Source organism: Sphaeramia orbicularis, chromosome 17 (assembly GCF_902148855.1).
Source record: "Sphaeramia orbicularis chromosome 17, fSphaOr1.1, whole genome shotgun sequence".
In the NCBI taxonomy this organism is placed as follows: domain Eukaryota; kingdom Metazoa; phylum Chordata; class Actinopteri; order Kurtiformes; family Apogonidae; genus Sphaeramia; species Sphaeramia orbicularis.
In genome coordinates, this window is record NC_043973.1 from 29,020,484 (window position 1) to 29,046,898 (window position 26,415).

At 36.5% G+C, this 26,415-nt stretch overlaps 4 protein-coding genes and 1 long non-coding RNA gene across 9 annotated transcripts; 3 read left to right on the forward strand and 2 right to left on the reverse strand.

Moving 5' to 3' along the window:
* Positions 1 to 2,456: 2,456 nt before the first annotated feature.
* On the forward strand, positions 2,457 to 5,890 carry LOC115437314 (CCN family member 1-like). Its single transcript, XM_030160523.1, has 5 exons — positions 2,457 to 2,674; positions 2,765 to 2,981; positions 3,061 to 3,390; positions 4,313 to 4,512; positions 4,600 to 5,890. Exons 1-5 carry the CDS (start codon positions 2,591 to 2,593, stop codon positions 4,900 to 4,902), a joined length of 1,134 nt encoding a protein of 377 aa, XP_030016383.1. The 5' UTR covers positions 2,457 to 2,590; the 3' UTR covers positions 4,903 to 5,890.
* A 5,412-nt stretch (positions 5,891 to 11,302) lies between these two features.
* LOC115437317 (uncharacterized) lies at positions 11,303 to 12,879 on the forward strand. The gene is made up of 2 exons (XR_003937932.1): positions 11,303 to 11,439; positions 12,368 to 12,879. It is a non-coding gene; the product is annotated as an uncharacterized LOC115437317 (long non-coding RNA).
* Positions 12,719 to 21,176, reverse strand: LOC115437313 (outer dense fiber protein 2). Of its 4 annotated transcripts, none has more exons than XM_030160518.1 (17): positions 21,023 to 21,176; positions 19,170 to 19,322; positions 18,945 to 19,068; positions 18,702 to 18,833; positions 18,511 to 18,585; positions 18,184 to 18,255; positions 17,979 to 18,095; positions 17,696 to 17,881; positions 17,493 to 17,602; positions 17,257 to 17,392; positions 16,925 to 17,035; positions 15,838 to 15,942; positions 15,282 to 15,440; positions 14,297 to 14,397; positions 14,014 to 14,176; positions 13,759 to 13,884; positions 12,719 to 13,624 (listed from the first exon to the last, which is right to left on the reverse strand). In XM_030160518.1, the coding sequence occupies exons 2-17, from the start codon at positions 19,307 to 19,309 to the stop codon at positions 13,451 to 13,453; spliced, it is 2,031 nt and encodes a 676-aa protein (XP_030016378.1). In that variant the 5' UTR covers positions 19,310 to 19,322; positions 21,023 to 21,176; the 3' UTR covers positions 12,719 to 13,450. The 4 variants fall into 4 exon arrangements, with proteins under 4 accessions (XP_030016378.1, XP_030016379.1, XP_030016380.1 ...); XM_030160519.1 differs by having other exon boundaries at positions 19,170 to 19,320; positions 21,020 to 21,176; XM_030160520.1 differs by lacking the exon at positions 15,282 to 15,440.
* Positions 21,177 to 21,292: 116 nt separating this feature from the next.
* On the forward strand, positions 21,293 to 22,916 carry ift22 (intraflagellar transport 22 homolog (Chlamydomonas)). Of its 2 annotated transcripts, none has more exons than XM_030160524.1 (5): positions 21,293 to 21,531; positions 21,858 to 21,940; positions 22,122 to 22,208; positions 22,282 to 22,499; positions 22,581 to 22,916. In XM_030160524.1, the coding sequence occupies exons 1-5, from the start codon at positions 21,493 to 21,495 to the stop codon at positions 22,727 to 22,729; spliced, it is 576 nt and encodes a 191-aa protein (XP_030016384.1). In that variant the 5' UTR covers positions 21,293 to 21,492; the 3' UTR covers positions 22,730 to 22,916. The 2 variants fall into 2 exon arrangements, with proteins under 2 accessions (XP_030016384.1, XP_030016385.1); XM_030160525.1 differs by having other exon boundaries at positions 21,301 to 21,531; positions 22,297 to 22,499.
* LOC115437316 (ATP synthase subunit g, mitochondrial-like) lies at positions 22,917 to 24,411 on the reverse strand. Its single transcript, XM_030160526.1, has 3 exons — positions 24,288 to 24,411; positions 23,873 to 24,033; positions 22,917 to 23,127 (listed from the first exon to the last, which is right to left on the reverse strand). The coding sequence occupies exons 1-3, from the start codon at positions 24,337 to 24,339 to the stop codon at positions 23,029 to 23,031; spliced, it is 312 nt and encodes a 103-aa protein (XP_030016386.1). The 5' UTR covers positions 24,340 to 24,411; the 3' UTR covers positions 22,917 to 23,028.
* Positions 24,412 to 26,415: the final 2,004 nt, after the last annotated feature.

Sequence of the window (26,415 nt, forward strand, 5' to 3'; positions counted from 1 at the left end):
GACAGAGGTGTTTTTACCAAACTGTGACTTTACTTTGACTTTTCATATTTAAGGACATTTGACAGACCAATTAGATCAGGGGTGTCAAACTCATTTTAGTTCAGGGGCCACATTCAGCCTAAAATGATATAAAGTGGGCGGGACCAGTAAAATAATATAAATAATAGGATAAGAACTGATAAAAAATGTCAACTCCAAGTTTTCTCTCTGTTTCTGAGTGAAAAAACTAAAATTGTATGATGAAAATTTTACACCTACCAACCATACTTGAACATAGCATGAACAAATATGAACAACCTGAAAATTCTAAAGAAAAAAAGTGCAATGTTAACAATATTATGCCTAAATTGATCATTTATAGATGTGCATCACATCTTAAAGATTTAGTAACAGGCAGAATATAGTTAAAATTCCACATACTTCTTTTAAGACATTTCACATTGTTCATATTTGTTCAGGATATTCATATTTTTTGTGAAAGGATAGTCTGTAAATGTAACTTTTTTTTTTTTTTTCCTAATTTTACTTTTTTATACTAAAACAAAGAAGAAAATTTGCAGTTTTCATTATTTATAGGTTATTACGATAATATTTTACTAGTCTGATCCACTTTAGATTGAATTGACCTATAATGATGTCAACATCCTTGATAATTAATATCATTTAATTTTTGTATTTGACAAATTCATCCTAGAGGCCAGATTGGACCCTTTGGTGGGCCGGTTTTGGCCCCCGGGCCGCATGTTTGACACCTGTGGATTAGATAGATCAGATTAGATGAGACCACAATTCACTAGTCAAGGCAGCAACAGAATGAAGTGGAAGAAAAAAATGTGCATGCATAAAGATAGTAAACAAGCTTTTATATGTTGTAATGAATGTGAACATGTAGCACTACTGCTGTAGTGGATGTGGCTCAGATCACAGTGGAATCTGATACTGATCACATTAACCCTTTCATGCATAGTGGTCACCACAGCTGTTTTCTTGTATATTCATGGATTTTGTTGTTTTAGTTTCATATCAACCAACACAGTGGACGCTTATGCATCATCCCATACACTGACATTGAAAACATTACTGTAACTTTGCTGTTCTAGATAAACCTGATCTAACCTGTTCGATTGTAAATCAATTCCTTGTTATTGTTATTAGACTGTAATAATTTTTTTTTTTTTTTTTTTGGCATGTTATCTCCAAGAAGTGAGTAATGACTAGTATTAGAGTACACTACAAACAAAAAGTTAAGGATATTTCTTCTTCTTTTTTTTTTTTGTAATTTTTTTGTTCATTTTTGCCATTTGTAAAATAATAAAACTATATCTGGTCATTACAAAAAAAAAAAAAATTCAATTCAATTCACACAAAAAAAGTAAAAAGCAAAAGTCCTAACTGAAAAAAATAGCCCAAAAATTTTAAATATCCATACCTTTTTATTTGTAGTGTATGTTAAAATGTGAGAAAACATCAAATTAGCAGCATTAAATGTTTTTATTTCATAGTTTTCACACCCTATATCAGTAAATACACGTTTCTTTACTTTAAAAATTCAACATACATTTTTGCAACTCCATGAAAAATAGCTTCATAAAAAAAAATAATAATAATAATCTCATTGTTTTTTTTAACCCTTTCATGTATAGTGGTCACTACAGTGGACAGTTACTCTACAGCTTTAATCTTGTATATTCATGGGTTTTGTTGTTTTAATTCCATATCAACCAACACAGTGGACACTTATGCATCATCTCATAAACTGCAGTTCATACCATTATTGTAACTTTGCTGTTCTTGATTGGTTCTTGAGTGGAAATCAATTGTTACTATTTTTTTTTTTTTACATATTATCTCCATGAAGTGAGTAATAACTAGTATTAGAATATGTTAAAATGTGAGAAAACATCAGATTAGCTGCATTAAACATGGTTTCATTTCACTGTTTTCATATCACTTTATGATATTGGGTTTTAAATACATGTTTCTTTGCTTCAAGAATAAAATTCATGGTGTAGCTGAGTGGACATTTTTGTAACTCCATGAAAAACAGGTTGATTTAAAAAAAAAAAAAATTCAATCACATTGTTTTTTTTTCATGCCTAAAAACACTCAGGAAAAAAAAATCTTGATCAAGGTTCTCATAATTCATACATGAAAGGGTTAAAAAAAAAAGGGGGGGGGGGATGGGCAAACATAAAACACCATCTTTAAGAAATAAATTTAAATGACAGTGTGAATGAACATTATAGCCTATGTTCCATGGGTGCATGATTGCAGGGCAGAGCATTATATGGTTAAAATGAAGAGGAAAAAAAAAAAAGCTGGAAGAATGGGAGTTAGACAGGGTGGTTCTTGGCTCAGTGTGGAAGAGGAGAGGAGGGGAGGGGAGGGGAGAGGGGGGACTTCTTCTGGGCTTATGGGAGGACGTGCAGGGAAGCATTCCTCTCATAGTTTCGGGACACCTCTTCAGCCCACGCATACGTCAGATCTACTTTGAGCGTATAAAAGGAGATGGGACACCAAAAGAGGGAGAGCACACACTGGTCCATTCAGCACATGCCTCTCACTTCCAGGCCTTTTTTTTGAAACAAAGATGATTTTATTGAGTGAAGAAGGACAGTTTCAGCTTCTGAAGATGTGGAAAGTTTTTGTCCTGGTCAGCCTTTCTGTTCCACTGGTGAGCAGATGATCCCTGTGCATGCACGAGCAGGTGGTTCAACTGTTGTGCACTCACACATGTGTTGTTTGATGTTGTGTGTTATGTCAGGTGGTGTCATCCTCATGCCCTAAGGACTGTCGGTGTCCAGCTGATGTCCCCAGATGTGCAGCAGGGGTCAGTCTCATCCTGGACAGCTGTGGATGCTGTGAAGTTTGTGCCCGACAGCTGAATGAAGACTGCAGTCAGACAGAACCATGTGACCAAATGAAGGGACTGGAGTGCAACTTTGGAGGAGGACGAGGGTCTGCTAAGGGCATTTGTCGAGGTATGTTAAATTCCTTTCTTTTTCTTTGACTTTTGCATGTCTCCTTCTCAACCTTCATGTCTTTGTTTCTGTATAACAGCCAGATCAGATGGAAGAACATGCGAGTACAACAAAAAGATTTACCAGAACGGTGAAACCTTCTACCCAAACTGCAAACACCAGTGCACTTGCATGGACAGCGCCGTTGGATGTGTGTCCCTGTGTCCGCATGAGCTCACGCTGCCTAAAGTGGGCTGTGCCAGTCCCAGGTTGATCAAGATCCCGGGTCAGTGCTGCGAACAACTGGTCTGCCCCGATGAACCTAAGACAGGACCCTCTGTGTTAAAGGAGCACCGAAAAAAACACAACAAAGGCAGAGCAACGGAAAAACACCTCACCAGCAAGAGAGGAGTAGCAGAGTCCTTACCTGGTGAGTGGCTTTAATAGAGAATAGAATAGAATAGAATAGAATAGAATAGAATAGAATAGAATAGAATAGAATAGAATAGAATAGAATAGAACAGGATAAGATAAGATAAGATAAGATAAGATAAGATAAGATAAGATAAGATAAGATAAGATAAGATAAGATAAGATAAGATAAGATAAGATAAGATATGCCTTTATTAGTCCCACAGGGGGAAATTTATAGAATAGAATAGAATAGAATAGAATAGAATAGAATAGAATAGAATAGAATAGAATAGAATGGAATAGAACAGAACAGGATAAGATAAGATAAGATAAGATAAGATAAGATAAGATAAGATAAGATAAGATAAGTCTTTATTAGTCCCACGGGGGAAATTTATAGAATAGAATAGAATAGAATAGAATAGAATAGAATAGAATAGAATAGAATAGAATAGAATAAGATAAAATAAGATATGCCTTTATTAGTCAAAATACTATTATTACAGTTCAGTGAAATGTGGTTTTACATTCACAATTATACAGTCAAGAATAACAAGTATAAGTATAAAAACAATCAGGTAAAAGGCACACACACACACACACACACACACACACAAGGGCGCGCACACACACAGACACATTCACACAACAAAGTGAGTCCAGTGTTAAATGTGTAGAATGTGCAGGGGACAATTATGACAATAGTGTTAATTCTTTTTTGTTAGTAAAGTGGGTATAGTGCAATGTCCTGACACAAAAAAAAGAATCCTAACGTGTGTCTAAAAAAGAATCTTAATCCATAATGAGTGGAAGTTTATACAGACAGCTAAGATCATGTGTATTAGAAATACTTGGATTTCTGAATCATGATAAAAACTAAACATTTATGTGCATATTTTCCTTAAGTTTTGGTTAAAGTTTTGTTTTTCCTCCATCAGCTTTTAGGAGTGATCCTATAGACAGGATGCTGGGAGTGGACTGTGGCCCTCGGACCACAGCTTGGTCACCCTGCTCCAGTTCCTGTGGCCCCGGAGTGTCCACTAGAACCACCAGCAGTAAAAACAACTGTGAAATGGTGACAGAGACTCGGGTTTGTGAAGTCCGACCATGCAACCAGATGACCTCCCCAAGATTAAAGGTGCACTGATGACTTTGTACACATGTTTTTAGTGCCTTGTGTGGAATCAAATCTGTTCTAAAGTCTGTTTTTTAATGTTGCCACCAGAACAAACAGAAATGCAACCACATAGAAAAGCACCCCCACCCAGTCAAGCTAACCCACGAGGGCTGTCGTAGCCTCAGGAAGTTCCAGCCCAGGTACTGTGGGACCTGCTCAGACGGGAGGTGCTGCACGCCTCATCGGACCCACACCGTACCTGTGCTGTTCAGGTGCAAACATGGACAGACCATCAGCAGAATGGTGATGATGATCAAGTCATGCAAGTGTGACTTTAACTGCACCGGCAATGAGCACAAAACACCTGCGCTTCAGAAACTCTTCAATGACATTCACAAGCTGAAAAATTAGTTCAAGGTGTTTAGGAAGGTTTGCACTGTGAGGTTGTTACATATAGAATTCATTTTATTGTCATTTTTGCTTCAAAACAATGGAGCTTTTATTTTGCTTCTTTTAGAAGCTTTTATTTGACATGTGAAAACTCTTATTTTTCTAAGGCCAAACATGTTCTTCACTGGGGATGCACAGATATGTAGAACAGAATAGAATAGAATAGAATAGAATAGAATAGAATAGAATAGAATAGAATAGAACACAATAGAATAGAATAGAATAGAATAGAATAGAATAGAATAGAATAGAATAGATCTTTATTGTCACTGTCACAGGAACAGTAAAAATCAGTTTAGCAGCTCTGTTCTGTTATTATCTTAGATCATTTCTCAAGTGTTAGAAGTGGTATAATCTGTCGTATTATGTAAAAGGTTGTTTCATAAATGTGTCAGGTTATGTATCTGCTCATTCAAAGTATGATGAGGGGCTACAAGGTGTTAAAACAGTACAGTTAGCCCATTTATCATATATATAATAAACATTTCTTTGTTTCCCTTGTACAAAAATAGTGAATAAGTAACAACAAAATCATAAACAAAAGGACAATAACACTGGCCACTGACTAAATTATCATTTTACATATGGTATTGGTGCATCCTTAATAACAATAAAGACATATTTAAAGATATTTTGACAAGACATGTCATGTAACAACACAGTTAAACACACTATGGCAGCTACACAGTCATTACATGATATGTCGCTTTTTCCGTTTACTGTACTCAGTTTATTTATCAGAAACCACTGTGTATGATTGTATTTGCATTGTTATATTTAAAAGCATGATAGTGAATTATTAATAGTGTTTCTCATGTTCTGTTTTCTGCATTTACTGTTTAATTAAGACTGAAGGCTCAAAACATACTGTGCTGTATGTGAATTTGCCAAATAAATGTCATATTGTAAATTTTATTTTTTTCACAAATAAACATCAAAAAACAGTGGAGTTTGTTTCTAATGTTATGGGGAAAATAGACAAAGTTTGCACTGGATAGAATTACTGACACTTTAGTATTATTATTGTACTCGACTTAAAATTGAAAAGAGCATATTTTTTGCTGTGAAGTACACATTGTTCTTGTAACATCTGGTTGACCCACATCACTGCAAAGTTCAGAGAAAGAGTGTAATGTTAACGTCAGAGTGGTTTCTGCTGCAGGATATGTGCAGCAAGTTTCTTTTTTTTTAAAGTAAAAAAGTTATAAGCTCAAAGAAGTAGTCAAGAGTCATGTGTATTAACCCTTTAACCCCTGATGTGTCTGCGGTGCTCGTTCTGGATGTAATGTTTATTTTAAATATTCATAAAAATTCAACCGTTTGCTCAATAAGAGAAATTTCAAAACACACTGAAAGAATAGGTGTTGCACTTTCTATAGACATCTGAGCATGCTCAGTGCAACCCCTGCTACCTGTGGAATGGAGGGCCAAACACAGAGCAGTAAGTGAGCTATAAAATAGATCGTTTGGGTTTTTTTTTTTTTTTTAAATACACCATTTTCCTTGCTGCTTTTTTGCTTTTTACTGGTTTTTGCAGTGTTGTAATTTTCATTCATTAGGTTTATTTATTTATTTATTTATTTATTTAAACCCATAAAGACCCAGTGCTACTTTTGTGGCAGTTCACAAATTATTTTTTCTTTCTATTTAACCTTTCTTACATGATTTATCACGATTTATCACCATTTATCATGATATCATCCTCTGTATTTTTGCACTTTTTCAGTGAAAATCAGGTATTTTCCCATATTTAATTTACAGATCATGTATTTTAACCCTTTCATGCATAGTGGTCACTACAGTGAACAGCTATTCTACAGCTGTTCTCTTGTATATTCATGGGTTTTGCTGTTTTAGTTCCATATCAGCCAACACAGTGGACACTTATGCATCATGTAACTTTGCTGTTCTTGATAAACCTGATCTGCAGTAACATGTTTGAGTGTAAATCAATTGTTATTGGACTGTAATTATCATTTTTTCTTAAACAAAATGGATATTTTTGCATATTATCTCCATGAAGTGAGTAATAGCTAGTATTAAAGTATGTTTAAATATGAGAAAACATCAGACTAGCAACATTAGAAGTGTTTTTATTTCATAGTTTTCACAGTGTATCAGTAAATACACATTTCTTGGCTTCAAAAATTAAACGCATCATATCCGTTTGAGTGGACATTTTTGCAACTCCATGAAAAATAGGTTCATAAAAAGCTGTCAATCGCATTGTTTTTTTTTTTGTTTGTTTGTTTGTTTGTTTGTTTTGTTTTGTTTTTCATACTTAAAGAGGAATTAAAATGGGGGGAAAAAATCATGATTATGGTTCTCATAATTCATGCATGAAAGGGTTAATCATCATTCTGATATTACATTTGATGGATATTATATCAAAAACAGAGAAAACTTAAGAAAAAGTGACTTTTCCAGTAAAATATGTCATTAACTGAACATAAAAACAGGCATCTCCAACAACTGTCATTTATTGAAGTACATGGTTTTTCCTGGTGAATCGAAGTTGTGGAAGATTGCGGTGTTTCTACGTTCACTACAGAGTCTCTGAATGTCCAAATGGGTCATATCTGATGACCATGAAAAGATGACAAACTGTATTTTACACCAATTATTTACATGTATTGATAGGATTTGTGGCTGAACAGGTATTAAATATTTTACATAAGCAGATGGTTTGAGTTGCCAGTGGCTGTTTGGGTTTCATTTACAGGTTAACAGTGTTTTTACTGAGTTTTGACTGTGTAACTACTTTTAAAGTTCAACCAGGTGCCACAAAGCAGCTGGACTGATTTAGAAAAACAAGAGCCCAAAAACAAAAACTACTAGGCCTGAATTCAAATACTTGTTGTTCAGTGTGTTCCAGTTCACAGTTCACGTTCAACATCCTAAATCTCTTACAGATGTACATTTTTATTTAGCAAAAACCTGTAAAACCTTAATTCCTCTCTGTCTTTTTCTGTTATTACACCCTGTTTTGACCCTAAAACACACAGGAAAACAAAACTACTGAAGAAAAAGGATACAAGCACATTCTCACAGCAGCTTTTATGACACTGAAACAGATGCGGAAATAATTCTCAGGAGTTAAAGGGTTAAAATATACTAAGAGAGTGTGATTCAATACACATTAACCCTTTCATGCATGAATTATGAGAGCCTTAATCTAGATTTTTTTTCCCCCAACTGTGTTTACTGATTGAAATTTTTTTGACTGAAATTTTTTTAGCTGGGATAGGCTCCAAGCGACCCCCGTGACCCTAGTGAGGATAAAGCGGGTTCTGAAAATGGATGAATGAATGGATGAAATTTTTTTATGAACCTATTTCTCATGGAGTTGCAAAAATGTCCACTCAGCTGGACACCATGCATTTCATTTTTGAAGCAAAGAAACATGCATTTACTGATGTACTGTGTAAAATCCAGGAAATAAAAAAGTTTTTAATGCAGCTAATCTGATGTTTACTCACATTTTAACATACTCTAATACTAGTCATTACTCACTTCATGGAGATAATATGCAAAAAAAAAAAAAAAAAACTTTTTGGTTTAACCCTTTCATGCATAATGGTCACTCCAGTGGACAGTTATTCTCCAGCTGTTCTCTTGTATATTCATGGGTTTTGTTGTTTTAGTTCCATATCAGCCAACATAGTGGACACTAATGCATCATCCCATACACTGACATTCAGACCATTACGGAAACTTTGCTGTTCTGGATAAACCTGACCTGCATTAACATGTTTCAGCGTTAATCAATTGTTAGTTTTTGGAATTTTTTTTTTTTTTTTTTTTATATGATCTCCATGAAAATAGTAATAACTAGCATTAGAATATGTTAAAATGTGAGAAAACATCAGATTTTATTTTATTTCATTGTTTTCATATCACTTTCTGATATTGGGTTTTAAACATGTGTCTTTATTTCAAAAGTTAAATGTATGGACATTTTTGTAACTCTATGAAAAAAACAAACAAACAAACTTGATCACACTTTTTTTTTCATGCCTATGGGGGAATAAAAACACTCAAGAAAAAAATCTTAACTAAGGTTTCCATAATTAATGCATGAAAGGGTTAAAAAAAAAAAAAAACGAACTGTTAATTACAGTCTAATAACAATTACAAGGTCAAGGTTTATTTATATAGCACACTTAAAAACAGACACTACTATCCTAAAGTGCTGTGTGTAATAATGAAACAGAAAAGGAGTAAAAGACAATAAATAGAATGAAACAATACTGGCACATAGTTCATGCATTAAAAACAAGCAATTGATTTACACTCAAACATGTTCGTGCAGATCAGGTTTATCAAAAACAGTAAAGTTACAGTAATTATATGAATGTCAGTGTATGGGATGGTGCATGAGCGTCCACTGTGTTGGCTGATATGGAACTAAAACAACAAAAACCATAAATATACAAGAGAACAGCTATAGAAGAACTGTCCACTGGAGTGACCACTATGTATGAAAGGGTTAATGTGATTTCTTAATTGTAAGACTATGATAAAATCGAATGCATGAATCAGTTACAAGCCTTATAGAAAGCATGCAGTATTTATTATAAAGTGAAATATTTGTTGGCGGCTTCAGGGGAATTTGTGATAGAAATGGGTCATCCAGTTTATTTAAAGCCTTTAAGCCTATAAGTTAAGGGCGTGTGCGTATTGATGCTGAATTATGACACCAGCCAAACTGCCATGAGTCAAATGCAAGCTTATTTTTCAGCACAGGAAAGTAAATTCCCAAAGTATGATCAACAGAATTACGTAAACGGGCAAGACCAAGAGACTGAGAACAAGAGCAAAGGAAAAACAGGGCTACTGACGCACGCACAGATGAAATGGTTCCATCCCCTGACGCAGAGCACAATAGAGCTTTGTCTCTGAGAATCTGAGAGGAGCGCGGCTCACTCTGGGGAATACGTCCACTGCAAGAACACATCAGAGCCTTTAGGAGGTTTGGACCCTTTATTTTTTATTACCAGAGATACTGTATGAGAGCACAAATCCAGCAACAACAGCAGGATAGGACACAAGTACAATAAACCAGTTTTTAAGCAGTTCTAAACTTCAAGAAATATCAAAATTATACAACAGCTGACACCTTTTCTGCTCCTGTAAACATCAGTAAAATAAGAACATTTGGGTGGTTTGGAAATGCAGTGTTGCATTTTGATAATTATGCTTATAACTTTACATGCATTCACTACCGACAGAGAAACACCTGATTTTCAGCCTCATCCTCAGTCCAGCTGAGATTACAACACACACAGATATATTCAGCATGCATCACACCTCTGCACACTGCAAAAATCCAAATCTTACCAAGTGTATTTCTCTGATTTCTAGTCAAAATATCTCATCACACTTAAAATAAAACATAATCACCTAAGGAGGAACTTTTCAGTGAGATATAAGAACTTATTTTTAGACACAGATCTGGAAAATCTTTGATTTGATTTTGATTTATTTATTTATTTATTTCGAACATGCAAAGAAACAAAATAAAACAAAACAAAGCAAATTAAGACAAAAACAAAATAACATTTAAATGAACAGAATCTATCTTCAAGCACGTACAAGTCTGAATATTGCATGGTCAAAAAGGAGTAGGAAGAAGTATAAACTTATTTAATTCTACCCCACAGTGCTTTTACACCTTTATCATTAACTTAATACATGAATCAAACAATACTATTTTCCTAATTTTAGCATCGAACCACAACAAATCCATAATGCAGTAACTGAATTATTCACAACAAAATGTTCATGTCAGTACAGTCATACAAACAGACTCAACAATTCAACCATTTTCTTTCATAATTACAACAGATTTATCAGTACAACATCATCCATAAACAAACAGCCCTCATTGTCATTATGAAATACTTATTTCAAGTATTCTTGCCAAGATAATTTTGACTTGTTCCATTGGCAGATTTTTTTTTTTGCTCAATTCAATATACAGTGTGTGTATAGATAGATAGATAGATAGATAGATAGATAGATAGATAGATAGATAGATAGATAGATAGATAGATAGATAGATAGATAGATAGATAGATAGATAGATAGATAGATAGATAGATAGATAGATAGATAGATAGATAGATAGATAGAGAAGTGCTTTACATCTAAAAGCATGATTAAATTATAAGATAGCAACAGTTTAATCAAATACTATAAAAATGCATAAAACAATAAGACAACACACAGTGATAAAAAAAGACCACAGATTTAAAACCTAGTGGTGTTGGTTATGATCTGCCTTTACATTTGGATTTATTTAAGACTTAGAAGCATGGAGGGAGTATTTACTATAATGGCTATAAAGTCGCTTAGAAATTTTGTTGTTTCTTTTATTTAATTTTCTTTTCTACAGATAACTGGTTTACCATCCATGAAACTGTAAGAAGAAACATTGTTTGATCTAAGGTTGTTTCAACCAAACTAGCTGCTGGCTTTAATATGTACAGTATCTAGGTCTGTGTTATTGAACCTGGGCGACATGGTGGTGCAGTGGATAGCACACAGGAAGAAGGTCCTGGGTTTGATTCCAACACCAGTCGATGGGGGTGGGACCTTTCTGTGTGGAGTTTGCATGTTCTCCCTGTGTCTGCGTGGGTTCTCTCCAGGTACTCCTGCTTCCTCCCACCATCCAAACACATGCACTGATAGGTTAATCAGTTAATCTAAATTGCCCATAGGTGTGAAAGTGAGAGTGGTTGTTTGTCTCTGTAAGTCAGCCCTGTGATGAACTGGTGACATGTCCAGGATGTACCCTGCCTTCGCTCATAAGTAGCTGCGATAAGCTCCAGCGACCCCTGTGACCCTTGTGAGGATAAAGCAGGTTCAGAAAATTAATGTTTTTTAACCATAGGGTCGCCTGAAATTTCTAGTAATTGATAAAAATAAAAACTTACAAATAAAAAATATATGGTGAGTTGAGAGAGACAATCCCAATCCACAAAAGACATGACAAACTGTGAAGCTGAAACTGCAGCACTGTGGTTCTGTTTATCTGTCAAATGTTCTTTGTGGTCAGTTTCAGATACTGCAGCTCTTTTATAATTCATAGTTTGAGTTCTTGTTTGTTCAGTATTAATTGTCAGCCTTGCAAATCCAAGCTGGACTGACTGTACATATCCTGATCAAGGAAAATAAAATACTCACTTTGTACAGTAATCTACACCTGGCTTTTCTGCCTCCGTACCTAATAATATACATTATATAGACTAAATGACGTATAAAATTAACATTTATCTGCAACATAGTATAGGAAACTATTACATGATCAAAAATAAATTAATTTTAGCAAAAAAATGTCTGTTTTGAAAGTCTGGGGTCACCAGAAATTTGTGATGTTAAAATGGGGTCACGAGCCAAAGAAGGTTGGGAACCACTAATTTAGGTGTAACATGTTATAGCTTCAACCCTCACCTTTTCAGTTATGATCATTTGTCCATGTTCTGCTATTGATTACCCTCTGGATTAATTCTGGAACAATTTTAATACCTCCTGACATAAACTAACTGAACTGAATTCAGTGAGTTGCACACATATCAATCTGGATTTTTTTAGAGTAAGACCTGATGCTCTACACACTAAATTTACATTGCAAAATCTCATCTAGACAAACAGCAGCGCAATGCAATGTGGGTAAACACAAAGTATGGCCAAGAAAACAGTTCAACTTAAAGGTACATCCCTTCTTTCCACAAATACGACTATATAAGTTAGTATTTTTATTTTAGTTTTTTTAACATTTTGTTCAAAGATCGGATCAAAAGTCCAGAGTTCTGACACTTCGTGCACCTGGTCTCATTTTTTAAGGGAATAGAACTTAGAATATATAAAGATTCAGTAGCACCTGACATTCACATTCCACAATATGCATAAAAGGGTAAAAAACAAACAAACCAACATGAAATCTAATAGTACTGTAGATATGCAAAGATGGACACTATGACAGCTCTAAAAAAGTGAATCTAAAACATCTCCATCCCCTGAGACTTCCCTCAAATTACACATCTAAGTACTTTTTTTCTCATGGTATTGATTTGTCACCTTTCTCCTAACATTATGTTATAATAACTTATTTGATGTTGTAAAAACAGTTGATTGACAGCTGTAATCTTGGTCCCTGCTCTGTCACATGTGCATCCTCCAACCAACCGGGCAGACAGATGTGACATCCACACATCTTTACTGTGCTGCCTCCGGCTCCAAATTGTGAGTTTTGGCTTCATTTCTACACAGGAGGAAGGACATTGCAGCATCTGTTTTACAGTCCATGCCTCAGACAGTTAATGAAACATTAAAAATGTATGTTCCCTGATGTACTGTGATTTAGAAACAGATATCTAAAGCTAGACTAAAAATGTCAAACATGTTTGGCTCCTCTTTCTTGCCCATATCCTTGATATTCTTTAAATATCCATAATAAATAATACAGTAGTACATAATGATCACCAACAGGAAACTGAATATATTGTCACTTCAGAAAATATGAAGATCCAAAGCATGATGCCTGCAGTCCTTCGTCAAACATAGTCTTGTAGGAGTTTTTGAGGAAGTCAACATAGTTCTGAATGCTCTGTTTGTGACTCTCAGACTGGTCCAGGCTGAGCTGAAGGTCTTTAAGTCGCACTTCAAACTGTTTCTCTGCCTGCGGATGGAGAAAATACAAGTGTCAACAGCAGTACATGGTTGGGTTTGTCTCTGCATCTAATGCCGTACCCTTTGAACACGCCCTTATGAAACTGCAATGCTTTGAGAACATGAGAAAATCCTGGCACTTACAGTTAACTTGCTCTGACGCAGAAGTCTCAGCTCATTGTTCCTTCTACTCTTCTCAGCTTCCAGCTCTAGGATTCTGGTCTGAAGGGCTTCTTCTTGAGAAACAGCCTGATTTTTTACTTTGTTGACCTAGAAAGTGGAAAACGATCCAACAGTGTGAGACATATGCTTTCATAAAGAAAGGACATACAATAGCTAAATGCATGTCTTCCTTTGTGTTACATATTAGAATGTCTCTATATCGCTATTGAGCTGCACCTGCTGTTTAACGTCTGACAAAGCTGCTTCTAGCTGATGGCTGAGGGCCTGGCACTCTGACGTGCGTTGATCCAGCTGGTGGTTGCTATAGCTGATGGCCTCCTCCTGAGCTCCAAGCCTTCGCACAAGCTCCACATTCTCCTGCTGCAGCTTGTCCATACTTCTGTTGAAATTCACATTTACAGAATGATACGTCATTAATAAAACAACTGGCACACCAGTGTTTACACAGTGAGACCAAACAGTTTGACATCCAGATTACAGAGATGAGAGGAGGTCTTACTTCTGCAGAAAATTCAGTTTTTCTTGCAGTTGTGCATTGGCTTCATGAATGGACTCTTTCATCTCCGCAGTTGATCTCAGCAGTTTGGTTTGACCATCCATCTGTAGGAGTAAAATGTAAAATAAAGAATGGCTATTTCGAATAGATCTGTGCAGAAGTGAAACGAGCTCACAGGATGGCTTCAAATCACATGCAAAACTTGACAACCCATTTGTCACAGCGTTTCTAATATAAAACAGGCTTTTTTCACGGTACCTATTCCACATCATGCTCAGGGTTCCTACAGGATTCTACAAATTGAATTTAAGACTTTTCAAGACCTTTTTAAGACTACAAAGACAGAATTTAATGCCCATTTCATAGCCTATTTCACAGCTATACTGGCAAAAATTTGTGACTCCTAGAATTTAGGAAAATGGATTTATTTACTCCAACGCCTTGATTCCCACCATTGCGAGTCACTTCTCACCAGGGGCTGCAAAGTTAGAGATAAGTGGTTCTTAATTTCAGTATAAATTGTGAGGTTGGAGTGGGTGGAACTGAGCAGACTAACATTACTTTCTTTGCAGCTTGGACATTTAACAGACACATTTAAACACAACACAGCGAACATGTTTATGGCAACATCACTTAAGACCTACCATATCATATTTAATACCTTTTAAAGACTTTTTAAAATGCAGATTTGTAAATTCAAGACTTTTAAGACTTTTTTAGACCCCGCGGGAACCCTGCATGCAGAGCCTACAAGGAGCAGGTGTGATTTAACAGAAGTCAAACAGCACTCCACAACAACAACTGGGCACATAGATACATAACCTAACCGTTTGCACTGCAATCAGCAAAACTTTTATCACAATCCAACACACAGCAGGATCAGAACACAAGATGCACAGCACATGGGGTGTTACTACCACCTAGTGGTCAGATGTAGAAAAGGTGATTGTATTTTACATCTCTGGCCACCACAGCTTTGTGTCCACACCTTAACCTGCAGTTGCCTAATGGACTCTGACTTTTCTGAACACTTCCTCTCACAGCGGTGTAAATTCTCCTGGCACTCGTGGAGGTTGTGCTCAGCTGCACTCAGTAACTCAGGGTAAGCCTTCAGTTCGTCCACTCGCCCCTGCAGCTCCTGCCTCACCTGGGCTCCGCAGGAGGACGGCAGAGGGAGCGGTATGTTGGGAACACACAAAATATTATCTCAAAACATCACACTCCTCATATTAATACTCAGAGATGTGTGAAACCCACTGTGTAAATATTCAAGATGCAGATAAAGAGGCAGCTTTGCGTGTTAGTTCTACAATTAAGAAGTTTAACAGACACTGCAGTTGAGACAAATGTTCAGACGTTGATAACATACTACTTAGTCATTCAACAGAATAAACAGTGACGTAAAGCTAAATATACTCAGTAAGGAACAATAACACAGTTGGAAATTGTTATTTTTAATGTCTCATGCTGGTCATTATTTTGGAGCAATTGCAGCAAAGCTTGCATGAAATCAATTTAAAAAAATAAACACAACACAAGGTTACCTTTCGAACTTCTATTTCTCTCCCATCTTGTGTGTTTTCTGTCTCCCTTAAAACATTTGCATGCTTCATCCTCAGATTACTGATTTCAGCTTGAAGTTCTTGCAGCTAAAAAACAGAAATAAGAACATTATAAATCCGTTCAAACCTATTGTGTTTTTGTTTGTCTTACAAGCAAGCAATCTACCACTGGTAGTGACTCATAAAAACAGTCCCAAGAGACCACATCCATTGTGTTATTTATAACTGTAAATAAAAGGCAGGGTAAACATGAACAGACACACACAGAGTGGTGACAAACATTCTTTGTGTTGAGTATTTTTTCTGACTTACTTCAGGAGGAAAACATTAAATTAAAGGGGATTAAATCAACAATGTGTTATATATCATTATACAAATTATATAAGAAAAACTGAGAAAAAACACATTTGCCAATTTAAATCTTGTGTAAGCTGGTCTGATATCTTCAGTTTCGTTTCATGTCGGAACATAAGATGTAAGCACTTCCTATTTCCTTCTGTACCATAAACTGTGACACTGAATGCATCATATTCACTTAGAAAAAAACTGATATACCATTAGGGGTTCCACCACAAAATTCTATGCCATTTCATTTATTTTTAATCTTCTTTCCAGGTATTTATTTACTTATTTAAGTGTATGTGAACTTACAAATATGCATGTGTGTATATGTGTACATGTATATATGTGAGTATATTATGTCTGGCTGTATATACATTTAACGAAGCTCCAGTACTTGGGGTGGGAGGGCAGTTGGGTAGGAACTGGATACAACAGTTTCATGTTCAAGTTGTATGTTTCTCGCGGGACATTTGAAAATTTAAAATAAAAAAGACCTTGATAAAAAAAAACAAAAAAAAAAAACTGTGACATTGAGAAATAAAGTAATTTGAGCTGATCAATGCCAATATTATTATTCACTGTGTGATTTACGGCAAATGAGTATTGATTTGCCAAGTTTCACACTGTATATCTCTGTTTGCTAGCGTTTTTATTTCTGGTTGTGAATGAAAACTCGGGCACTCGTGGGAAGCATACATTTGCATGTTTCAAGTCTTTAAAATTATACCTGCTGTTGGCACTGTTCAGCTTGGCGGCTCCTCTCCTGAGACACAATCTTCTCCTCTACCAAAGCTGCTTCATAATCAGCCAGCTGCAGCTCCAACTGAGCGACAGACGCCTGCAATCACAATTAAAAAAAACAAAACAAATCCAGAGAATGACAACGACTTCCTATTTTTTTAATGAGATGGTGGTGTGAAAAAATAAGGCTCCAATAAGAATTCACCTTAACCTTATCCTTCACAGTTATTTACAAAATGATGCCTGGGCTGAAACTTTATGGACGACATATTTTATGCATGCGACTCTCACACACACAAGCTGTTTGACAACTTGTACCTTGAGTGTTGCATTATTGACGCTGAGGTCTCCGTTTTCAGCGATGAGTTTTTCGACTTGTCGCATCACAGTTTCATTTGCCGTATTGAGCTCATCCCTCTCCTTCTGCAGTCTCACTGTCAACTCTGTAATTTGACTTTTGAGATACACCGGTCACATTTATAAGATGGAACTGTGTGTTATTGCTCTCATTTTTCCATTTTCACTGTGGAGGGATGAACAGAGAAATGACTGACCTTTTCAATAGCTCTATGTGAGCAACAAGTTTGTCTTTCTCATCTGTCATTTGTTCTTTCTGCCGCCTCCTGGAGTCTTTTTCCAGACGAGCATTGGCAAGCTCTACATCCTATATACAAAGCAGAGCAAAATATTTGGAATTTACTATCTATTCATCATGAGGCATCAATGCTTCAAACAAATACACACTTTTGTATCATACCTTTTCTTTCAACTGTGCGTAGCATTTTTCAATAGCAGCTTCAAATCGCTCCACTCTCAGTTTCTGTGCACGAGTGGCTTTCTTTAGAGATTCTTTATCCTGAGCTGCCTTTTCACTCAGAGAAATCAGTGACTTTTTCAGATCATCAGTCTCCATCTTTTGTTCAGTCAAGGTTCTCTCCAGAGTCTGTAAGACCACAGACCCAAAACAGAACAGATTAATGCAACACACTTATTAAATCAATTTATGTAAAGGGGTATGAGGTTGATGAAGTCGTTTGTACCCGTAGTTGTACAGTCAGACGGTTGTTCTCAGCTTCTTTGTTTCGGAGCTGCCCCTGCAGGTGAGCCCGGGTCGCCTCCACAGACTTGGTCATGTGAACTGCACTTTTTATGTTTTCCTGTGATAATTAGTATGATCAGACTCTGTCAAAGCACAGACTGTTCCATCTGTAACGTCACTGATGCTGACAATTGTGCTGTGCTGACCTGCTCTTCTTTGCGAAGATCCATCATTTCCTCAACTCTTTGTTCCATCTCATTTAAATCTCTTTTTAAAAGCTTCACAACACACACACAAATACACAAACTGTCACGGAATGGAAAAAAGCTTTGCATTTTCAAAATGCACTTTTAAAGCTTCTTAGAGGTCCTACAGTACATGATTTAATGCATCATCCGGAGTTATCACAGCAGTTTGAACGCAGATTAACATTTCTATCAGTTACATTTTCAACAATACTTGGTTTTTGGTTTGACTTTTCACTAAAGGTCTTTTCTGTGCTTTACTATAGAAATGTTGAAGTCTTATCTCACCTCATTTTCACTTTCAGCCTGTTTAATCCTCCTCAGCAAAGTGTCAATCTGTTTGTCTGCATGAAGTTGATCAGCCTAAAGCATATGGTGTTAGTTATGCAGAGTCATAGTCTGAAACATAAGTATACAACATCCATGTGATTAAAAAAAAAAAAAAATACATATATAGGCTAGAAAGAATTGCAGCCAACCTCTGCTTCTTGGAGCTGTTTCAGTTTCATCCGGACAGACTTATTTATTCGCTTAAAATCCTCCAATTTCTCAAGCAAAAGCCCTCTCTGTCTGGCAATTCTGCGCTTATCTGTAGCAGACTGTCTTGAATCCTGGATCACAAGGAAAAAGTAATCAGAATGTCAAAACTTACGATGCAGTGAGGTATTAGGTGCCCTACGCCTTTAAACTTCACTTGTTTTATTAAAAAAAATATAACATACAGCAAATTCATCTTCCATGGCATCTTTAAAAGCTACAAGCTGTATGGCTGCAGAGTTGGCAGCGGCTTCAGCATCCATCAAAATTTTCAGGAGAGGGCTGTTTCCCCTGGCATGGGCTCCATAACTAAATGGAATCAGGAAGGGGAAAATGCTCTGAGTTCAGGTAGGCTTTGGATATCAATCAAGCCCTCCATATTGAAATACTCATGTATGACAGAGCCTCACCCACTGGTGTCACCCTCTGGGGATCTTCCGTGGATGCGCGTGGGTGCTCTGCTCCCTCTGCCAGGCTCGTGGGAAGTTACATCCTCCCCGGTGGAGCTGAAACCAAGGGTGGGACTTTGGACTTCATCCTCTGGAGACATACCTCTGTTTACAGCCAGCACAAGCAGCACTTATTAGTTACCGAGTCTACTATACAATAACCTTTAACCCTTTCATGCATGAATTATGAGAACTTTAATGAAGATATTTTTTTCCTGAGTGTTTTTATTCCTCTTTAGGCATTAAAAAACAATTCAATTTAAAAAAAAAAAAAAAAATGTATGAGCTTATTTTTCATTGAGTTGCAAAAATGTTCACTCAGCTGGACACCATGTGTTTAATTTTTGAAGCAAAGAAACATGGATTTATTGATATTACTGTGTGAAAACATTTTTAATGCTGCTAATCTGATGTTTTGCGCGGTGGCCCAGAGGTGCAACAGCCCAAAAAAATTATCCACTACAAGAAAAAAAGAGAACGACCCAAAAAAATTATCCACTATAAGAAAAAAGAGAACAGCCCAAAAAATTATCCACTATAAGAAAAAAAAAGAGAACAGCCCCCCAAAATTATCCACTATAAGAAAAGAAGAGAACCCAAAAAAATTATCCACTATAAGAAAAGAAGAGAACAACCCAAAAAAATTATTCACTATGAGAAAAAAACAGAGAACAGCCCAAAAAATTTTCCACTATAAGAAAAAATAAAAACATCATCCACCTTTTCAATTACGGGGACACTGTTTACCTGAAAGGTCTCTTGCTTTAAAATTAAGGCCACCAGAAAAAATAAAAGCATAGGCTGAAAATTTTTAAAGCCTTGAGCTAATGTGGCTAATGCTAACGAAGTAACCCACCAGAAGAGGAGGCCAGTGCGCTAAAAATAAAGTTATTCTAAAAATATATAGTGGATAATTTTTTGCGTTTTCTTTTTTTTTCTTATAGTGGATAATTTTTTGGGCTGTTGTCTTTTTTTCTTGTAGTGGATAACTTTTTGGGGCTAGTGGATAATTTTTTGGGCTGTTGTCTTTTTTTTCTTATAGTGGATAATTTTTTGGGCTGGTGGATACTTTTTTGGATTGTTGTCTTTTTTTCTTATAATGGATAATTTTTTGAGCTGTTGTCTGTTTTTCTTATAGTGGATATTTTTTTGGGCTGTTGTCTTTTTTTTTTTTCTTATAGTGGATAATTTTTTGGGCTGTTGCACCTCTGGGCCACCGTAGTTTTGTCACATTTTAACATATTCTAATACTAGTTATTACTCACTTCATGGAGATAATATGCAAAAAAAAAAAAAAAAAAAAAAAAAAAGCTGTTAATTATAGTCTAATAACGATATCAAGCTTTTTTTTTTTTTTTTTACACTTAAACATATCACTGCAGATTAGGTTTATAAAGAACAACAAATTTACAATAATACTATGAATTGCAGTGTATAGGGTGATGCCTAAGTGTCCACTGTGTTGGCTGATACGGAACTAAAACACCAAAATTAAAAAAATACAAGAGAACAGCTGTAGAATAGCTGTCCACTGTAGTGACCACTATGCATGAAAGGGTTAAATTATACATTAAAAAAAAAGTATGAATGTATAACTCTGTACATTTGCGTCAACTAGTAGGAGACGAAGCTGTCAATCAAACGTCGTAAACCTAGCAACAGACACTACAAGGGACAAGGTTAAGGCATAATTTAGCTGTAAGCTACGTCAAAGACAGAAAACACTTCACCAATTCTACCAAAGCGACTACACCGACATCCATCTTAAAGTTGCTTATATAAAAGCTTAGTTAGCACATATAAAACTATACCTGTGAGAACTGAAATAATATTTACACCTTCACCTCACATCGGTTACGGACCAGACGCTACTCCAAACTGAAGAGCCCCCTCTTAAAAGCCGGAACAGGATTGGTTAGTTTTCTTCTAATGCCTTAACGGAATTGGTTAGTCATGCGGTACCGTCATATTTACTCATTGCTGATTTGTTAATTTAAGAAAAGTGGGCGGAAATTATTTTTGATAAACGTTTATTCCAACCAATAATATGGAGAGACAGAATGAAACCATAGAAACGAAGAGGAAGTTTACCGTCAGCTTCAGACACCATGTTAAGAAAAAGTGATGTTATTGATTGAAAGGCTTCATCATTCAGAACATACACACTGCGAAACTATAAACGCGTAGAAATATAAACTGTTTAGGTCAACCGGTTTTCTGAGGATAGCTGTTAGCGCTGCCAGTGCTGCCCTGAAGTTAGCAAAACAGCTAGCGTCGGGAAGATATGCTCAAAGTAAAAATACTCTTCATCGGCCCTAATGAGGTGAGTAAATTCCATGCTATCGGTTCATTTTAGTCTAAATTAATGATCGGTGTTGATTAGTCCCGTCAGACAATTGTTGTTGTTTTTTTTCGGTGTAAAGCATACAGAGCTAATAGTCCATCTATGCTTAGCACCAGCTTGGTTGCATGTGTCTTTTTACTTCGGGAATGTGCAGTGAGAAATATAATAACACAACTAATAAATGAACACCCTGAATGAATGATAAATGAACATGGTCCTGCCTATTTACTGTATGTAATTATAGCTCTGATGTGTTTAATTTTATACCAATGCCAATAGTCTTCAGTTGTCCATGTGTCTTTCAGAGTGGTAAAACGGTTCTTGCCAATTTTCTCTCGGACACAACAGAAAATGTGGGAGGTGAATACAGACCAACTCAAGGAGCCAGGTAAACTACATCTTTAAATTCATCGCTCTCCCCTCGGTACAGTTAATATGTCATATCAAAAGATGATTAGAGATGACACAATAAAAGAACCTAAACTGAGCATGCAATTCAATGGTAATCTTGAGATCTGCCATTTATTACAGTTACAAAAACTAAATGCTAATGTTCCCTACTGTTGAAGGATCCTAGAGTTTGAATCACAAGCTGATGGCCATGGTGACAACAAGACATGTGAAGTTGAACTTTGGGACTGTTCAGGGGATTTCAAGTGAGTTAAATAAAATTTTATCAATGGACAATGATGTGATATTTAAAAAAAAATATGCTTGTATTTATAGTAGTTTCTTTTTCTACAGATTTGAGTCATGCTGGCCAGCACTTATGAAGGATGCCAGTGGTGTGGTGATCATTTTTAATCCAGACCTTCCAAGTCACCTGAAGGAAATAGAGACATGGCATTCAATGTTCATCTCCTCTCAGGGTTTGCAGGACAGCCAGTGTCTACTTATGGCTCACCACAAGCCCGGCAGTGGAGATGAAGTGGGCCAGCTGCCTTTAGGTAATGTCACTGCAGGCCACTTGAAACTGCTGAATGAGTTCTGTTTACTGTTTCTGAGCTAACATGTTTTTCCCTATTCAGCTACACATCTGAACAGACTCCCACTAATTCAGTCCAACCTGGAGGAGGAACCAGAGGATGTGAGAGTGGCTTTCTGCAGATACCTTGGAAATGTTCTACATACAATGTCAGAAAGTCGAGAGCGAGAGGAGATGTCCATTATTACATAGATAACAGTAAATCCTGGATTTAGTGCGGCCTAAATACTATTTATAATTCCTTAACTTTTTGACAGTTGTGCCTGGAATGTTAGAGAAATATTACTTAAATGTTTTCCTGCATATTTTTGAATTACTTGTTTGTATAAGTGTTTTGTTATATAAGAAAAATGTGTCAATAAATACAAGACAAATGATATTTCTCAAAATAGACATTCATTTTAAATTTTATTTATTTATTTGACAAATTAGTGCAGAATGTTAAGACTGTGTTGATCATTAGTGCAATCGGAACAAGACCGGTTCAAAAATTAAACATCATATCCAATCAGACCCCCTTTGCCTATGCATTCTCCAATGAAGAACCACATCAACACCTCAGTGGTCACCAATCCATTCCTTAGGGCATCCTACAAACAAAGAAAAAGAATAAAGCTTTAAACCCAAGCATGTGCTGTGGCATCACTTATACTAATGCAGTGCTTTAAGTAATGTCACAATAAATGTTAATGTTGGCAAGATTTTTGTATTATTGATGGGAATTGAACTGTAGTGTAAACCTTTTCCAGGCACATCCCAGAAATTCTCAATGTGGTTCAGGTCTGAACTCTGGTGGCCAGTCTATGTGTGAAAATGATGTCTGATACTCCCTGAACCACTGTTTCACAGTTTGACCCTGATAAATCTTGGTATTTTTATCTTGTCTGTGCCATCAGGAAAGAAAAAAAAAATCACTAATGTTTAACCCTGGTCATTCAGTATATTCAGGTTCAGCTGACCCTATTTTTGGACACATAATATTTCTGAAGCTAAACCTGACCAACTGAAACAACCCCAGATCATAACACTGCCACCACAGGCTTATGCTGTAAGCACTGGGCATGATGAGTAATCACTATATCGTCCTTTCTTCTCACCCTGATGGAGCAGGGTCAGTCTGGACTCCTCAGACCACATGACCTTTGTCCATTGAACCACAGTCCTAGTTTGATGCTCTCTATCAAACTAACTAACTAGTAATGAATGGAAATGAGAAGCTCCTTGTATAACATGATAGAGCTGAAACATATCTGTCACTGCAGTAATAATTCAATGGCAGTTATCTGAAATATTTGTTGAGGTAAACTGGGGTGGTGTCTGTGTGTGTAGACCCACCTTGACAGTGGTTTGTCCCACACGTCCTGTCTGGTAGCTCTTTATGAGGCCCTGGGCGGCCTCTATGGCTTTGGGGATCTCAGCAGGTGATGGAGGGACCAGCTCCACTCGGGCGTAGTGCCAGAAGGTCGCCAGACGTGGTTTAGAGTATGTGACAGCGGCTACGAATTAAATAAACAGACTAATTAAAGAATAAGCAAGGAGGCAGTAAAAATCCCAGAGTGTCACCTTGAAAACAAAGTGGAGCCAGCGGCTGATTGTGAAGCGTTGACACCTGTTGCGCATGCGCATAGGTCACATTGAAGGTGCATTGGTGCTAACAAGCTGATACAAAACAAATAAAACTACTTAGCTTATGTCAACTTTTACTCCACTGTTTGGTTATAATTAAGGGTTAAATGGTGAATAAACTTACCGCCAACTAAAGTCGGTACTTTGGCGATGAGTTTTTGCACGGCTTGAGCCATAGTGAACCAGGATACGACCCAGTACAAGCTAACTGCAGGTAAGAGGAAGAGAACGGAGTAAGATTAGACTTCCGGGTTATTATTTTCAGAGTAAAGGATGCAGAGAAACTACCGAAGTTAGTGATTTCTTTTTTAAAATAAAAGCTTGAATGAAAAACAACAACAACAACAACAACAACAACAACAAAAAAGGGAAAAACTTATCTACAAGCAGTATGAATAATGTATGAATAATGCCCAATATTAAAAAAAAAAAAAAAAGTTCTTTTTGTCCTCTCCTGATGTATTTGCCCCAGAAACATATTTCAGAGAACCAGTCAAAAGAGTTGTGGTTGCACATGACCTGATCTTCTAAGTCCTCTGAATCTAAATGAAACACATGGAGGATTTACAAGTAGAAGTTTGGAAAAGGCTGTACAAAAAAGCTCAGGGTCTGACAGCTAACGCACATTTAAAACTTCTGCGGTGTAAATGGTTGGTAAGGGTTTATCTTACACCTGAGAAACTCAGTAAATTTAACCCCAGTATTTCAGATATATGTAGCAGGTGTGGAAAAAAGGGGCATTCATTAACTGTATTTGGAAATGTTCAAGCATTAATTGAATCTTGTTCAATTAAAACGGAGGCTCGCACAACCACCTGACAGTGGCAGCTGGAACGGACACGACGCGGAAACGGCAGGAGCTCCCTTCCCTCTATGCCTCGATGCATATTCCTCCAGCCATTTCCGTGTTTCAGACGTTTCTGCGTTGTGTTTGTTTCCATATAATATATGATTGGGCTGCCGCTGCAGATGGCTGCACGAACTTCCCTTTCCCACAATGCACGTTGCAACAAAATTCCGAAGATGCCCGAGTTCCCTCCCGGCTCTGTTTGTAAACATATGGTCTGTTTATGGTGGATGGCACTTCGAAATTGTTCACTGTAATGCAAGAGATTCAGGTGAGTAATCACAGAAAGACTTACAGATTCATGATACTTAGGCTATGACTGAGGTTTTACAGATTTGATGAAAAATTGGTCACGAAAGTCTCCCGCACCTTTAACTAAATTTGCTGTAAAATGATCAAGGCTGTTTTATGTATTTAGGCCTATTAATTCATTTATTTATTCATTTCAATATAATCGTCTTTTAAACCCCCAGGGCAAGAAAGAGTGGATCATTCCTCCCCAAAGCCATCAGACTCTATAACAGTTCACAGTGACACCCCCCCATCACACCATGTACATGTGCAACCATGGTGTATACAGTAAATGTATATAATATTACATTTTTTGTTCCAATTCTTTATTTATATAATATATAATATCTTACTTTTCTCTTTATATTTTCTTTTTTTTTTTTTTTTTTTACTTGTTTGTGGTTTTGATACCTGTCTTTTTTCTGCACTTGCTTGTTGTATGTTAAACTGTGAAATTTCCTCACGGTGGGATAAATAAAGTCTTATCTTATCTTATCTTATCTTATCTTATCTTATCTTATCTAAACAACATACATATTACTGAGAAAAAAAAAAAAAACAGTTATGGGAATTAAATCTGATTGAACACAAGTGACAGTGATTCACAGTCATTTGTTTCTATGGAAAAGTGAATGAAAGAGCAGGAGGTAAAGTGTGTCTCTCTCGTCTATACAGTATCTGTACAGTCTGAGCTGTTGTGTGTGTGTGTGTGTGTGTGCACGTGTGTGTGTGAGTGTGTGTGCACGTGCATGCTCACTTAGTGTGTAGCCGCACATGTATGACTAAAGCATTAATTTCTGTCCTGTTAGTCACCCTATAGCCCACATAACCCAAACTACCATGCCAATGGTTAGACCTGCATTCTTTTTAAACAAACACCTAATCATTGTGACCATTTGTTTGATTGATTATTTTTAATATATTACATATCGTTGTTCACCTGCAGGATATGAACAGGTTCTGCCAGAATGAATAACTCTGAGTGCTGCAAAGCAATATTTAGCTCTTTTTTTTTCTTCATATATTTACATGACTACGGAGCTGAAACAATAACAGGACTGAGACTAGTGTACTGGGCATCTGTGCTCTGTAGGCCATGTGTGGAACAATTAGA